This window comes from Tetrahymena thermophila (assembly GCF_000189635.1).
Source record: "Tetrahymena thermophila SB210 genomic scaffold scf_8254697, whole genome shotgun sequence".
NCBI lineage: Eukaryota > Ciliophora > Oligohymenophorea > Hymenostomatida > Tetrahymenidae > Tetrahymena > Tetrahymena thermophila.
In genome coordinates, this window is record NW_002476463.1 from 1,850,002 (window position 1) to 1,867,830 (window position 17,829).

General features: G+C 25.2%; 2 protein-coding genes across 2 annotated transcripts; both read right to left on the bottom strand. All coding sequences in view use genetic code 6, as the record gives it.

The window, feature by feature from the left end:
* Window positions 1–601: 601 nt before the first annotated feature.
* Window positions 602–1,504, bottom strand: TTHERM_000357149 (hypothetical protein; the record flags this gene model as incomplete). Its single annotated transcript, XM_012796834.1, has 2 exons — window positions 602–1,155; window positions 1,204–1,504. The coding sequence occupies 2 exons, from the start codon at window positions 1,502–1,504 to the stop codon at window positions 602–604; spliced, it is 855 nt and encodes a 284-aa protein (XP_012652288.1).
* Window positions 1,505–2,272: 768 nt separating this feature from the next.
* Window positions 2,273–16,742, bottom strand: TTHERM_00357150 (zinc finger lsd1 subclass family protein; the record flags this gene model as incomplete). The annotated part of the gene is made up of 12 exons (XM_001010513.2): window positions 2,273–3,585; window positions 4,229–5,311; window positions 5,360–5,573; window positions 5,624–7,173; window positions 7,235–7,649; window positions 7,767–8,245; window positions 8,300–8,797; window positions 8,851–9,774; window positions 10,099–12,567; window positions 12,758–15,789; window positions 15,845–16,394; window positions 16,451–16,742. 12 exons carry the CDS (start codon window positions 16,740–16,742, stop codon window positions 2,273–2,275), a joined length of 12,819 nt encoding a protein of 4,272 aa, XP_001010513.2.
* Window positions 16,743–17,829: the final 1,087 nt, after the last annotated feature.

The window sequence follows — 17,829 nt, forward strand, 5'->3', positions numbered from 1 at the left end:
AATTTATTTATATTATGCTAATTATTAAATTTTGGTTATCTGAACTAAATATTTATATTTAGTTTACGATGTTTACACTTGATGAGTCATATTTAATGTAACAGCTAAGGATAAAAATGCTTGAAATTTCATTTTAAGGTAAAATTATAATTGAATTTTAACCTAAATAATATGTGTAATAGCCAGACTATGAATCAGCCTGAAATTAGAGCTAATTGTTTCCTTATTAATCTCCATTTGTCGCTTCATTTATTCCAATACTCATTAAATTACTAAAATAAAAAAATAATTTATTAAATTTTCACGTTTATTCATATTTGATTTAAATATATAATATAGCAGTGGAAGTGGAGAAATATTTTTAATAAAATTTCACAAAGATTAATAAATCTTTATGTATATTTGTTTTAAAAAATTTTTATTTTTATAAAAAAGTAGATTTATTTTTTATGTCTATTAATTAATAAAATAATTAATTTATATTTTAATTAATGAAATATCAATTAATTAGAAAGAAGATAAAGATTCCTTTAAATAATAAAATAGTGCTATCAATTTTCATTTAAATATGTTAAATAATCTTGAAATGTCAATTTTTTATTCAAAAATTAAAACTAAAGATTTAGAATGAGTTTTTAATTTGTATTTACATGAATTTTTTTTTAGGAGAAATATTAACAACTTATTCTTAGTTGTCGTACTATTTAAAGTCAAAGTAAAAAAGTGGCAAAGTAGAAGTTTTAAATTAAAGTTGAAAAATATAGTCTAATGAATATTCTTGGTCTGTTGAATAGTGAAAAAAGATATCTTTCTATCTAGAGCATGAATTATAGTTTTATATAGATCCTACAGAATAATCAATATTTAAAAAAGCTTAAGGATATGATTATAGCATGCTTGATACTTCTCCTACATTTACTGATAGTACATATTTATCTTCAAATGATGCATCATTAATCTGTAAATATCCTTAACCACTTTGACTATAAAATACAAGTATCGCACTTCTCCATTTATTTACATATGAATCTTTAAAGCTAGAAAATGTTAGTATTTAATTATCTTTATTTCCTAAATTTATTGAAAATTAGACATTTTTTTGGCCTCCATTGTGCCAGAAACCAATTAAATTCTGTTCAAGTGATAAATCTAAACCTTTTATAAAAAAATTAATGAATATAGTTTCAAAAAACTCATAATTACTATCATATCCAGTAGATATTCCTATTTCGTATTATTATCCATCTTTTTGTTAGTAATAATAGTACCATAAACCAAAAGAAATGGTTTTGAATGAGGTATTAGAATCACCTAAAAGGCTACTTATTTTCCATCCAGATCTGTTTCCTAGATCAGAAGCTAAAGCTTATTCTGAAAGCATTTAGCATGGCTAAATATTATAGCTTAAACGAATAGGCTTTATAACCAAAGTACAATTTACAAATTAAAAGATATATATCAATTTAAATAAATTGACTATTTTCTCAGCAATTTATAATTTCATATTTATGGTGTTAGTTGGATATGTCTTTTAATTTAAATAGCTCTATAATTATTTATTTAAATAGTAACTATTATTAGAGTTAGATTATTAATTTAAAATCTTCATTTAATTATTTATTAAAGTCTTTTTCATGTTATATACTGAAATAACTAAATTTTCATTTAATATTTACTATTTTATAATTTCATATTATTTTTTATGCATTTAATTCTTACATACTTTATATTTATTTAATATTTTATTTATTTTTTAGATGATAATTATTTTATTTTTTCTAGAATTTTTTAAATTATTTTCCATTTAATTATCATTTATTTTGTTTCTAAATCTGAAATACATTTTTAATTAATAATCAAGCATTCAAATCTAAAAAGTATTTTGTATGAAAGAATATAATAATTATAATACTTACCATTTAATTGATATGTTCCTATCATATAAACTAAAATTGATTAAGTTTTATTTAAATTTAGTAACTTTTGTGTTTAAAAATAAGTTATAGATCTTAATATGTTTCATAAAATAAATTTACAAAAAAACTACTTGTGCTTTAAATTTTGATTAATAAAATTTATATTTTATGTTGAGTGTTAAATCATTTAATTAATTGTGTAAATTGTCAATAAAAAACTTTTTTTGTTTAATTTGATAAAAATATTTTTAAAATAAATTTAAATAAAATAATTAGCTTAAATTTTTGTACTAATTGCAAAAAGTAAAACAAATTAAAATTATGAAACAGAAAAAAAATGTAACAATAAAAATTTATCAATAATCTTCCATGATTATTGAAAAGTAATATTATTTATATATTTCTAAACTATCAAATCCCTTGTAATAATAAAATCCTCTGCAAGCAATTATTTTATTTAAAATTCCATCTTCCAGCTTTTCTTGAGGAGAGAGTAAGTACAAATAAGCTAAGAAAAATATACCATCTATAAATACTCCACTTATCAAAAGTGATATGAAAACTTCTGCAACATGATAGCTTAAACTAAAGCTATTCAACAGTGTTTGATTTAAACTATAAAAATAAATTCCTCCAAGACATGATGCCATTTAAAGGAATCCGATTACTATATAGTAGATCATGAAATCTTTTCTTAGAGAATTAATTGTATTAAAATCAAGTGACTGCATTTTATTTATCCTTTTCGAGCTTGAAGCAAATATATTAGTTAGCATGCCAAAGAAGAAGTAAGGAATTGCATGACTAATAGCAACAGTAACTAATATCCTATACAAATATAAATCAAATATACCAAATTAGGTGTTTATTTCAAAGTATTAATTTAGATATGAGTTATATACTATATTAGTAAATATTGCTAATACTAATTAGCAGCTAAAGTAAATGCTCTTTGTCTAACGATTGCTAAATAGCCTATCATAATAAGTGCATAACGAATAAAATTAAAATATAGAAAGTGAATTAATCTGTAATTATTAGTTAATAATATTTTTCATTAGTTTTATAATTCTTTGCTTTGACTCTATTTCTTGATCAATGCGCTTTAATATTAAGTTCATTTCTTTTAATTTATTTTCTTCAGCATCTGATTTAACTTTTTTTGAATTTTTCTTGATTTTGTTGATGTATTATTATTCATACTGTTTTTATTGTTTTAATTCAAAAATCTATTAAACTTCAAATGGTAATTAAATTTCTTCTTTGATCAAAATTAAAAATTCATTATTTTCGATTTTGTATAATTATTCTGTATCGATATTTTTTTCTTAGATCATGTTAGATAGATTTTCTTGGAAGCTCATAATAATAGTTAGCTATTCTTCAGCTTCCTCCTACTTTTATATAGAATTTAAGAATTTAAAGCCTTTATTTTAAGAAATCTTTTATTCTAGTGTTTCATAGAAATTTCTATTTTTGCTTTCTTCTACTTTTTTATCTTTAGCATCTTAATCAGATAAAATCTTCTTCTGTTGAGTTAATTTATTTTATATTGATAATACTTCTAGACTGTTAAAGCTCGGAACGTTATTTCCATTAAGCATTTCATAGTTTCTTTTCAATTTTTTGATCAACTTTGAAACTCTCTACAAATTGTTCAATGATTATTCTAATTTTTTAAATAAAAATTAAATATTTTAATTTGTATTTTTTTTAAATATGCAAGAAACTACAATATTTCTTCAAACATAAATAGAATTTAATTAATTTTATTACTTTTAAAATTTTAATTTATTAAATATCATTTAGTTTTTTATCAAATAAAAAATAGAGGTGGAATATCTCTATAAAATAGATAAAAAAATAATGAAAGAAATATTTCAGTGTTTTTAAATTTTATTTCAGAAGGAATAACTTAATAATAAATGAATTACAGTAATGTATCTATGAAAAATCTAGTAATATAATTCCAATAGAAATTTTGGGAATAAATTAAAAAGAATAAATAAATAAATAAATAAAAATTAATTATAAATTAAAATTAATTAGGTATATTATTTTAATTATTAAGGACAATTTGTCTATTAATTGGTAAATTTAACTTTTTTTCTGATTTTTTGAGGTAAAAATTTCAATAAAAAAATATTTTGCTTCTATTATTTTATAAAAGTCTTTAAATTTGATAGAAAGATATTGCTATTATATATACACCTTTTTACCCCAACATATCGAAAAAATTAGATCTGAAAAAAAATTATTAAAGAAAAGTAATTTATTGTATAATTATAAAACTATTTTTAAAATTTGATTACCTCTAGGATTAGTACTTTTTTCCTTTTAATCTTAAATATGGTTTTCATATTCTTATTCTCCTTCATTTAAAAATACTTTCATCGAATGAAATTTTTTCTTAGTATCCTTTTAATTTGGTTTTGCTGTGATTAAAGGCTTTTTTGTTTTATCATTTAGCTTATATTGCTCATCATTTTCACTATTTATCTCAAATTCTTCTTCATCTATAATAGTAATTAGTTTTTCTGATTATTCTTCTCTTCTAGCTAAATTAAATCTGGAATTTCTATAATTACTAGAAATACGTGTATTAGTATCACTATGTAAATCTTTTGAACTATCATTAAATAATTTTGGATGATCATGCTTTTTCTATTTTTCAATATCATCATCCAAAGAATGCTAACTTGTTGAATTTTTTGTTTAATTTATCTACTATTATGATGAAATATAGTAAATACTTTTTGCTGAAGGTAAATTATACTGATTAGACAAAGTTTGATTGATTTAATTTTGACTATCGTTTTCTATACTTAAAATAGATGTTTAAGAAGTTGGTTTGTATTACTTTTAAATATCTTCTGATATTTATTCAATATTTGATTACTTCTATTCCGCTCTTAAATTTTAAATATATGCATTTCTTCTTTCCTTCAGCTTATTTCCTCTTTTTAAGAAATTATTTTATGAAATCACAGTAAGTCTAGGTTTGTTTTTTCTTCGTTTGTTTTCAACTTAATTTGTTTCAACTTAGCTTTCAATTTTATTTTATTTTAATTCAAACATTTTTATTTACTTAAAATCAACTTTAATATATTTGAATCTAAATTGAGCTCTCATTATTAAATAGAAAGATATGTTAAATGCTATCAGAACATAAAATATAATTTGTAAATTGTTAACAACTTGTCCCTCAGCAATTTCTTACTAATTTTAATTGTTTTAATTTTTGATAGTGATTTAATCTTATTCCCAAAATTCTGAGACATCTTCAGTATAGTACTAGTTTTCTATCAATAGGATAGTGTTTTTCTTGACAAAATTCACTGCACTTCCACTCTACAATATATTTAACTGATTGACTAAATTAACTGAGCGTTATCCTATTTGATATTTGTTAATTTTTTATTTTTAAATATAAATTAATATACCTATCTGTAACACAGGAAGTTAGTTGATAACAACTTTTTGAGAACTAGACTACTAAAGCAAAGAGTTTCCTAGTATCACAGTTGATGTTATTTCTGCTAATTTTGAGCTTGCATTTCCCTAAACTTAAGCTTTTTATCCAGTGAAATCTGTTAAATGAGTGCAAGAACATATAATATTTAGTATAGTTTCTTTGACAAATGTGCAACCATCAGTCTATTAAATAAAAAAATAGATTAATATTTAAAATTTTTGTATTTATTTACCTTCCATGAATTTGTTGCTTCATCATAATATGTACATGATATTGAACTTGGATCAGAAGAAACTGGAGAAGGGATCGATTTAGGGATAGTTATTGTTATTGGTTATGAGAGGTTATTTACAGATGTTTCTTATCCACCGCTACTAACAGATAATGATATACATTAAGTTATTGCTAGTGGGTTCGATCTAGGATTCTGATTCCATGAGGTAGCTTAAATTACTTACTTTTTATTTGTTTAAATAACTTCTGGAGGGAATTGAACTGTGAGTGATCCAAAAACAACTGGTAATCCAACATTAGAACTATCATCTAACTATCTAAGACGTATTAATCTTCTAAGCTTATTAGACTAATCGCTTGACAATTTCTAAAGAAGATAAGGATAAGAAACAGAAGAACTTGCATCTGATGAAGTGATTAACTTTTCTCCTACATTCAAATTAGAAGATACCTTATTGTGTAAATTATAACCCATATTTATTAAAGAAGTTGAATCCTAATCCATTTATTTAAGTTAACTGGTTACGACTGAAAGACTCCTTTACAAAATTTATCCTTTTACTTAATCGATATTATTGGATAAATATTAGTTTATGATCGACTGATGCATATTTAATAAGGTAGATAATGATGAAAAGTTGAGATAGAACATGTTAAAGTAGACAGATAAATTCTCAATAATTTAAAACTAAATTATTGGAGATAACTGTTTAGAGCTTAAAATATTAGATATTTATTAAAATGATTAGGTAATTATCTAATATTGATGACTATCCCATTCGCAATTAATACCGTAGAATCCACTTGTACAAAAACATCCTTATTAATAAAGTGGATTATTTGTGCATTATCCTTATGAGAAACAATCTATTGTGCTATCACAGCTAGGTAAATCTTAGCTAGAAACTCCATTCAACTAGGCAACTTACCTTAAATTGATTTATTAATTTAATTTAGCAAGCTTAGCTTGATCTTTTTACACCATAAACTTTAATAGATGTGAATACTTAAATAAAAGCTGCTATAATAAGTTAGGGTCAGAAGTAGAACTAACTTGATTTAATTAATCGTTTAGCAAATCATAATCGTTTACCTTTCCAGGGTATTGCTAAAGATTTATCATTAGATATTTAAAGGATTAAACACTTGTATCTTTTGTATAAACTTTTAATTCACAAACTATGTTAACTTATGAGCTAAATGGTTAAAACTGATATGATATTGTTAAAGACCCATTAATAGCAATCTGTTCATACAATTAAAAGAGCTCATCTTTAACAAAATCCATCTATGAACTTGAATTACTTGTAATATTTACTTATTAAATACCAGAAAGTTAATAAAAATTTAAATCAAAATATAACTATTCAGTAAAACTCCAATTATTAATCTAAAATGCAAAAGTGTCATTGTAAGAAACACCTTAGGTTTTATCAACTATGAACTGACCTTCATGCATAGTGTCAGAAGTTAAAAGATTCACTTTGTCTGAAATAACTGTACCATCCTTTAAAGTAACAGTAACTTACATTATGAAATTATTAGATGCTTTTTTTATTTTTATTTTTTTAATAAGAATTTTTTAAAAAATTATATTTTAAAAATTTACGTGTCAGAATAATAAAAGGAATGACTTAGGATAATGAAGCTGATGAAATTTATGAAAAATCTGAAGCAAACTTTTTATCTAATGATTTTGTAATAGACCAAACGACATTTTATATTTCTTAAGTTGCATATAAAGTAGATTGAACTTCAAAATCTGCATTTATAGAAATTACTTAGCCATTTTATACATTTGATATCTTCACAACAGCTAGTGGGGCATATTTACAACTTTATAAGACTTACTAATATCCTACAGGGCATTCAGTAATACAATTTCCTTCAAATAAAATCAAGCTAGGAACACATATCTTACAGTTCAATAGGCAAGCTGTACATACTTTTTAAGTTTAATCAAGTTGAATATAACCAGGAAGACATTAATCTTTGCATGTTTGTATTTCAGGATGGTAATAATTCTATTTATTTATATTAAAGCAATTATAAAGTTATTTGTAACCAAATAAAATAATGGAAAATAAAAAATAAAATTTTTTTATCAACCCTCCTCCAATAATAATAAATAAATTAATTACATTATTTTAGCATACTTAACATTAACTATCTGAAGGACCTGTACAAGTTTGACACTTGAAATCACAAGGTAAACAATATTTAGTTTGCATTTCTTTATAAAAACTTGGAGGACAAGATGTTGAGCAGTATAAAATATTATTTATATTTTGTATAAACTAGTTAGACAAGCAAGGGTTATTTGAGCATGACTTTACATCTAAATCGATATATGTTGCTTGTGGGGGACAATTTTATACACATGCACCATTTAATAAATCTTAATATCCTTGGCATTATGAAGCCTAAATGCATACTGCATTATTTCCATTCAATAAATAATCTGAATTGATGCATTTTTAGCATGTAGTTAGATTTTGAGTAGGATTATAGTTGCATTTACCACAAGTAACATCACACATACAAACTCCTGAATTGACATCAGCCCTCATACCAACTGGGCATTAAGTTACACATTAAAGATTATTCAGTAAAAAATAGCCTATTTATTAAAAAATTGTATTGATTTTTTAATTTTAAACTATAAAATAATTACCTGGTTCACATAATGTGCAATATGTGCTGCTTACGCATGTTAAGCATGTTTAAGGGCAAGATTAGCAAGTATTTGTATTAATATCTAGGAAGTAATTCTGCTTACATGACAAACAACTATTAGCTGAAGAATCAAAGCAAGTCAAACATAAATTTGAACAATACTAGCATTGGCTTCCATCAAAATATTAAGATACTGGGCAGGCAATACAACTGGAAGGAGGCTTATACTAAACTCCTTTTTTACATTATTAGCATTCATTATTTGATGGACCTGTGCACAATGAACAACTACTGTCGCACTATACACAAATACCTGAAGGAGAATTAAGAACAGAAAAATAATATCCATTATAGCAACTCAAACAATTTCTAGATGATGAACCATTGCAAGTTTGGCATGATGAATCGCATAAAACACATTAATTTAAACTTTTATCTTAATAGCTGTTAGGGTTGGAGCAAGAAGATTTACATGATCCATTTTCTAAAAATGTTCCTAATTTATATAAAAGTAATTCTTAAGTAAATATATTTTATAAAATTTTATACCAAAAGCACATTTCAAGCAAGCAGAAGCAGAAGAACATTGTAGGCAATTCTAACTACATTAAATACAAACATTGCTATTATTTAGATAATACCCAATCTGGCAAGATTAACATTTTGTAGAATTACTAGAACATGAGTCACAATTAGAATCGCAAGGTATGCATAAACCGTTAGAACCAAATTAACCCTTTGGACAGACAGGAACACAGTCATTATTACTTAAGAATGTACCAGCTACACAAGATGTGCACATAGTAAGAGCAGTACAAGTCAAACAAGTAGCCTTACATTATGAGCAAAGAGGCTAACCACTAATCTAATAATATCCGTTATTGCATTTTGAACAGGAAACTTAATCTGCACATTCACTGCAAGACTAATCGCATTAAACACAACTTCCTAACAATTTATTTGCATAATAACCAGAATTACAAAATAATGTACAAATCGCCTATACTTGATTAACTGGCTATAGATAAAACCCTATCCTACAAGTGGAACAATTGTGGTCTGAAGTTCCATTACAAGTTTAGCACTATTAGTTACAAGGAACACAGGCACTACCGCTTAGAATAAAACCATCTCCACAGAGGATACAATTTGTAGCAGATGTGCATTAAATGCATGGACTAACGCAATTCTTGCATTAATTATTAAATGTATATAACCCTTTAGATTAGTCACATGTAGAAATACATTAACCTTAGTATAAAATTAAATTTTGGCCACATTTTAAACAATTTGTCTGAGAAGAACATACTAAGCAGCCATTTAAAAATTAAGAGCAAGGTAAGCATGAAGAAGGCTAAGTAAGAACAAATCCATCAGTACAAGAAGAACATTAATTGACAGTAGAATCTTAACATTATTTGCATGCTTAATTACATATCACACAAACATTTGTATTCTTATTCGCAAAATATCCTAAATAATTAAAATAATTTTTTGATAAAATTTGTTTAATTAAAAATATAAAAATTTTCTCTCATAAAGAATTAAAAATAAAATCTAAAATTTATCAAAAAACTTTTTTCTGAATGAAAAAAAAAAAATTTCCTTAGATTCAAATTTTTTTTAATAGAAATTAATCGATTATCTTAAATAATTTTATTAAATTATTTATGATTTTTGCAACTAAAAAATTTATTTAATTTATATTTAATTTTTATTTTTTTTCATATTTATTAAAATAATTTAAGCAGGCTTGTTAAGTAAACTTAGAAATTTGCATATGTTTAAATTAATTACCTTGGGGACAGTTAGTTATACATGCATTAGAATATAAGAAGTAACCCTAGTTACATGAAGAAGATTAAACAAGATTTAAAGTCTAATCAAAATAGCATGTTTTAGATTCTTTAGGGCAGCTATTACAAGTTCCAAATATAACTTTTTAAGTATTAGAAGAAGAAGAACCACTATTAATTGGTTTTGGAGCATACAAATAAAAGCCATCAAAACAACTAGTACATGTATATGGAAATTTGTTTATACAAGTTAAACAAGATAAATCACACTAGAGACAGGTTTTAGTTGAAATTTCTCCATAAAAACCTATTCCATTAACTGACTAGCATGTATCTGTACACTTTTAATTTTATAAAAAATATCCTAAATAGCATTTTTAGCATAAAGAACCATTAGTCCCAAAGCACACTTAACAATTGTTTTTGCATTATAGGCATTGCTGATTGGTTAAGAAATACCCAAGATTACATAAATTACAAGATGTTAATGACGTACAGCTAACACAAGATGAAGGACATTATATACATGTATTAATTTATACTCCTGAAATAATTTCTGACTAACTAAAATAACCTTATGGACATTATTGAATACATTAGTTATTCAGAAGATACAATTAGTTAGAGCATTAAATACAATTATATTTTGTAATTCCATTACAATTATAGCAAGATGAATCACAGGCAGAGCAGATTCCTTCAATAATAGTATATCCTTAAAAACAAGAGGTGCAAGTATCAGGATTTAAACTGTTGCATCCTGAGCAATTTGGTGCACAATTTATACATTTTAGGTTTTAGCTCTAATCATAGCCTAAATAATATCCCTGGACTTCATCACAAGTGTTAGAGCAATATTCAATGTTTTAAGGTTTAAATAAAACCACACCAGGTTAAGTTGAGCAATTTATGCATTAGGTATTCGATGGTCCAGTACAAGTTTGGCATCTCGAATCACAAATATTGCATTAATTACCTAATACTGGATCTTAAGAGAAGTAATATCCATCGATGCAACTTAGACAATTATTACTGCTTTAGGTACAGGTTTTACAAATATCTCCACAACGTTAGCAATAATTAGAGGTATCACTTGGTTAGAAGTAACCATCTGGGCATTATGTAACACATAATTATTAATCTGCAATGAATAAATATCCAGAAATACAGCTTGTGCAGCGTGACTTTAAATCGCAGGTTTGACAAGGTATTGGGCAAGGAGAACATATATTATTGTTATTGGAATCTAAAGAAGGAATAGAAATATCTGGAGGACAAGAATCTACACAAGTACTAACAAATAGAGATTTACCCTAAGAGCATGTAAGACAAGATAAAGCATCATTTTTATAGCAAGAAAGACATGGTAGCATACACTGTTAGCAAGTCATACATCCTTGAGGATCACTACAAATCGTTGTTGATAATCCTAAACCCAGTAGTTTATCTTAACAAATACATGATCCGACGCTACCTTATCCTTAAATAGCTGATCCTGGATAGCATTAAGTACATTAGTTACTGAGTGGACCTGTGCAATACAAGCATGAAACATGGCAAGTAATTGGAGTAATTTAAATATTAGAAACTGCAAATTCAGAGCCAGTAACTCCAATTACAAATGTATAATCTTATGATGAATTTTATATGTCTTATAAGATCAATTACTGAGAGAGTGTTGACTAAGGAGTGCAATCTACCTTAGGAGAAGAGATTGAATAACTTTAACTTTTTTAAAGCTCTTAAATAGTAACAGTTAACTTACATCCTGATGAGCAATCCACATTCAAATAAAGCTAAAAATTGAATAATAAAATAGAATGAGGACTGATTTATTACATAAACATGCTCATAGTTTGACTATATAACCCTAGCATGGATGATTATTAACATTAATAGATGGTATTACTATTTAATCCTGAACTTATTTTGTACTGTAAAAGTATACTAGGATCGAATTAGTCAGATGTTGAAAAAAGTAGTTAACCTGGTTAATTTTAAGGTATTATGCATGATCTAGACCAATTATCAACTACTGCTTTACTGTCCGCAGTCTTGCAATCACTGTAACATTTATTAATGTACAAATATTTCCCTATTTAACAGCTAGTGCATTAATAATCTTTAGGGCCAGTACATCCAAAACAATTTGGACCACAAGGAGCGCAATTATTTGTACTATTTTAATAGAATCCTTCAGAACAGCTTTTTATACACCTTTGCCCGTCATAAAAATAACCTGTCTAACAAGTACTGCAACTATAAACAGATGGTCCTGAACATCTGCTACAAGCTGGATTGCAAGGTAAACAGATTCCATCTAATTTACTAGGAATATATTTAAAATAATATCCATCATTGCATGCGCAAGCATTATTCGTAAGTTTGGCATTTGGTGCACATGTTTAACAAGTAGGATTGGCATTGTTTTAAGGGTATGAATAAGACGCACAAAGTGGCTCATTTAAAACTATAAAAAATTATATCAATAAAATTATCAAAAATAAATACCACAAATTTTCTTTTAAAATTAATTTAATAAATATAGTTTTTAATTTTGGATTTTTAAAGATTTAAAAATTTTTTGATTAGGATATCTACAATTAATTTAAAATTAAAGAAAATATGTTAGATTGAATAAAATAAAATAAAATTATTACTGTAGTAAGCTTTGAATTCACCAAGAGAAAAACTTGCATTTGATTTATCATTTTAGAAATTTGAGACAATATTTAAGTTGATTGTACCTATCCCACTATATACTGAAAAAATGAAATTTTAGAGGCTATCACTAAATTTAGGGTTTGCACAAGAATTAGTAGTATTACTGAAGATACCAAATGTTTTTTTTTAAACAGTAGTTCCTTAATACTAAAATAATATATAATCATAACTTAGTGTCATATTATCAAGAATAGCTAGCTAAGTATTAAACTGAAAACCTTTATAATTACTCTTAAATTAAGGGAGATTTATGTTTAAACTAAATTGCTCATTTGTTCCTGCATTATTTCCTAGATTTGGTAACATTGTCATATTAAGGCAAGATAATAAGCTCTATCCTTGAGCTAAATAGTTTGTTGATTCAGACCAGAATTCCAGATTAGAAATGATTCTGCTTTGTTAAAATGAATCTAGAGCAAGGGTATTTTACACATAACATACTTATGCTGGAGAGTAATTGAAATAAAATTATGTTTTATCACAAATCTGGACACAATTTCCTTATTGCTAAACGTATCCAGAATTACAAACTAAGCAATTGCCTGTTTCATCTTCGCAAACTTAACAGTTAGGTGAAACACATTTTACACAATCATAACATGGACTAGAGTAACATCCTTAATATTTATAATACTCTCCTAGTTGACAAATGCATTGACTATCTACTCTCATATTATTTTTGCTTTAGCACAAAATACAATTCCATGGGTTTGGTCCATCTTTACAAGAGTAGCAAGATGAGTGACATTTTTTTACTAATAAGTTTACGTTTCTGATAGCAATTCCATTATTACTTGGCTAAACTGTTAAAATTAACTAATTTGCATTATCCATAATTTCATATTATAAAAATATAATTGTTTATTTCTATGCGTTATTACTCGTATTACAAATATTTGCTCCACTTTAAATGATATTAAAAACAGTGCTACTAGTTTACTATCCATTTAGAGTAACTTTTAAACTACTATCAGTTGGAGTATCTCCATATAAAACAGCATAGAAAGAAACAACTTTATAATAATTGTTTGGGAGATTCATCCATGTTCTTTAGATTTTATTAGTTGAAGTGAGAAGATAACCACCATAAAATGAAAAAAATTGATAAGGTATTCCATTAGTGCATTTTATGAAGTTATCTGGCTAGGAAGTATTGTCGCTGTTAAGAATTTAAAATCCATCATTATTAGTTGTCCATTACATATTTAGTAATGGTAAAGATTTATGAATATAAGTATCTAATTATTATACACAAATTCCATTCATTTAATCTGTAATACTTGGACATACTTATTTACACTACTGCGAAACTGTATCGTAGGAATAACCTGAGTTGCAAGTTACACATTAATTGGCCTTTAGAATATAACCAACTCTACAGCTAGTGCAAACATTGAATGATGTACAGCTTAAGCAATTTGAAGGACACATTTCACATGAGATTGTACTTTAATAGAGGGCATTAAATTAACCTAATTAACTTTAGCGGAATACAGAATTACAGTTTTTTATGCACACTCCTTCGAAGAAGTAATACCCTGATTAGCAAGCAAATGATAAGCCTGGTAAACTAAGAGAAAACAAATCTAAAAGTGAATTGATATTTTAATAGTTTAAATTTATTGCACTATATTCCATCACATCTTAATCATAGTAAACATAATTTCCAATGTTTTAATAGCCTTCAAATTTTTCAATAAATTTTACTTTTTTTATATTTCCAACGAATTAGCTGTATAAGGTTGGATTTGGTATCAAACAACCAAGACATACAATAAACTAATTGGTATCGCTTCCAACAGAGACATTTCCTGTGCATTATAGAACCTGTTGTTAAAGTATGAGGCTACTATAAATATCTTAATAAACAAGATAAGCGCTAGCAGATGAAGTCTAATATCCAATACCTAATAAAGTCCATTAATTTAATAAGCTACTTGAATAAGTTATGCTGACAGAACAAACAAGATTTGCACTATCTAAAGTCATCTTTAGTGTTACTTTAGTACTACTCTCTAAATAAAGATTCAAAAAATAATAAGAATTTGTTTAATTAACTTGCAAATATATTAAGCTTGTGCTTAATTGCTTATCATTCCATTGCTACAGCTAAAAGTATCCTAGAATCAAAAAGTCAAAATTGTTATCTTGTCTTTGATAAAAGTAGGTTAATGGTTGTGTTTAAGGATTTAATGAACTTTCTACTATTTATCCTACACTATCTCCATAAAATGAGTTAGATTATTATGTTAATCCATCAGATACAGATCCTGCTTGAGTTTAAGAACAGGAGCCTTAGAACTAATAAACATAACCGCTTGCACAGCTAAGGCAATAAGCACTATTATAGTTAAACTGGGCATATAAATTACAATTTTATAACTAAAATTCAGGCTCACTTGCATAATCTGATGATTTTTTAGCATCTGCATTAGGAAAAAGGTAAAAATCTCTAATTTAAAAAATGTCTGCATCCTATGGCTAATTTGAAGGTTTTGTTTAAGAACCAATTTAGAAAGATGAAAAAGACATTTAACTAGAGTTGAAGATAAAGTTATTTATTTAATTTCCATCAACAAAATATGTAATAGAAGTTGAGGCTAAACTTGATCCAAATTTTATTAAAAATGTGTGAATACTACCTGTTTACCCTAAAACCCAAGTTTAGATTTAAGCTTATCCATTCAACAAAACTTATAAAATATTTTAGCTCTGCGAAACAATAGCTTATATAGAAAGCTATGTTCCAGATGATATTAAAGTAATTCCATTGCTTAAATTGCCATACTCAAGTACAAAGCTCACTACAAACTGATAAGTAGCTTAGATCAAATTAAAACTAAGTGTTTATCCTGGTGTTAACTGAGGTATGTATAAATTATAATCATTAGAATCAATTTTAAAAGATAACTAGTTTGAATTTTAAGAGCCAATTACAGCTTCGCTAATAGAAGGCATATATAGATTTCTTTAATTTATTAAAAAAAGTTAATAATCTTAAAAGTTAAATGTAATTTAATTACTTATATCTACTAAAAGCCTATGTTTAGTCACTAATTTAACTATTTGAGTACCTTTTTAAAGGAAAGTAGTAGAAAGGAGAATATCCTTAAAAGCTATAGTAATCAAAATATATATTTTATATTTCCTATATTGAGAATTCTTCATCATTTGAGTAATGAAACATCGCATATTTTTATTTTGAACAAGAGTTTGTGAAGGCTGGATCCTAAGTGCCATGATCTAGATTAAGCCAAACGTTATTATTTGGATTAATTCCATCTGATTAAAAGTGAATGATATAGTTTTTAAGGCTTGATAAATCTAATGAAAAGTCTAAATTATTTTATTTATTTTAGTCTTAAATTCTTAAGTAGGCTTTTTTTTAAATAGGCTAATAAACAATAATAGCTTTTCTCCAAACATTCATAAAAGAGCTTTGGCTCTATGCAATTTTAGTATAAGGAAATCCTTACGATTATTAGAAATATAAGCTTTCAAAAAGTAACTAGTTAGATGTTGCTTAAAGATATATCCAAAACTATAAAACACTCTTGCTGTTTTGTAATGGCTCTAAATTTTTTATTTTAAATTTTAAATTTGAGATTTAAAAGAATTAAATTTTTTACATTTGAAGTCATGTGAAAGACCAAATATGCTTGAATAATTGGGCGAAGTTTAAGTTGCGGTGTAATAAAACCACATAGATATTCCTAAAGCTTTGTAGTTATATTATTATGGATTATCTAACAAATCATTTAGCAAATATCCAATCTATGATCTTGTATCGGTTAATGAAGCCACGCAAGAAGCCTCTTTTAAATCTGTCTGAATAGCTTTAGTTATAATAGTTGAAAAAGATTTCTAAATTTGCTAAATTAGAATAACAAATAAAAATTTTTATATGAATTTGATAACCATTTTAATTAATAGCTATTTAATAAATTTCAAAGTTATTATTTATATCCAAAAATTCTTTTCTTATTGATTTATGCATAATATTAATATAACTAATCTGGTTAGAGTTAGTTATCCACAAATAAATAAATCAATCAATCATTAAAATGAGTTAGATAAGTACAGTATAAAAAATGATTTAGTAAGTAAATCATAGTTTGTTTATTATAATATTTTAAAATAAAATTTTACAAAAAAGTAAAAAACATTTTTATTTTTACTATAACGCGAAATTTCAATCTTTCATAAAACTTTCAGCCAAGCTATTTTTAAAAAAATACTTTCTTTAATAAAATTTTGTAACCAAATTGCTAGAAAATTAATGAATGACCTCTTTTTTAAAAATTGTATTTGGCATTTATAATATTAAACTATTAAATAAACGTGTAGTTTTTTTATAAATTATAATAGCAATGATTAAAATAATTTCCTTTTTACTAAATAAAGGACTATTCTTATATTATATGAAAACTAGTAATTTAAGTAAGAATTTAAATGATAATATCAATATTTTTTTAAAGCGTGAATTAGTAGAAAATATTCAGTTTTGTTTGTTTCGTATTATTAATAGAAGAAAAGAAAAATCAATTTTCTTAATTTCTATCTTAATTGAAATCAAATTAAAAAACACCGCTAGTTTGTTTTTAAATTCATACATGAAATAAATTTTGATAAATAGTTCGTATCATATAAGTAAGAGTCAGTGTTAGTGATTAAAAATTTATAAATATCAAATCGAATACTTAAAATACTGTTTATAAATAAGTATTAACCAAATTATATTTTATAAGTATAAAGTTTTTACTATATTTTATTTTTAAGATTATTAAAGTTATTGGTTATTATTTATTATGTTTAAAGTGGTTTCACTAAAAGGAAATAAAGCTACCATTAAATAACTTTGAATAATTATGAATGTTGCTATTGTATTTTATTTAAATTGATTTTGATTATTTATCAATAAAACTAAAAAACTAAATATTTTAAGAAAACTAATTAGTCTTAATGCACTTAAATTTATAATATTCTACAAAATTAATTTATAAAAATT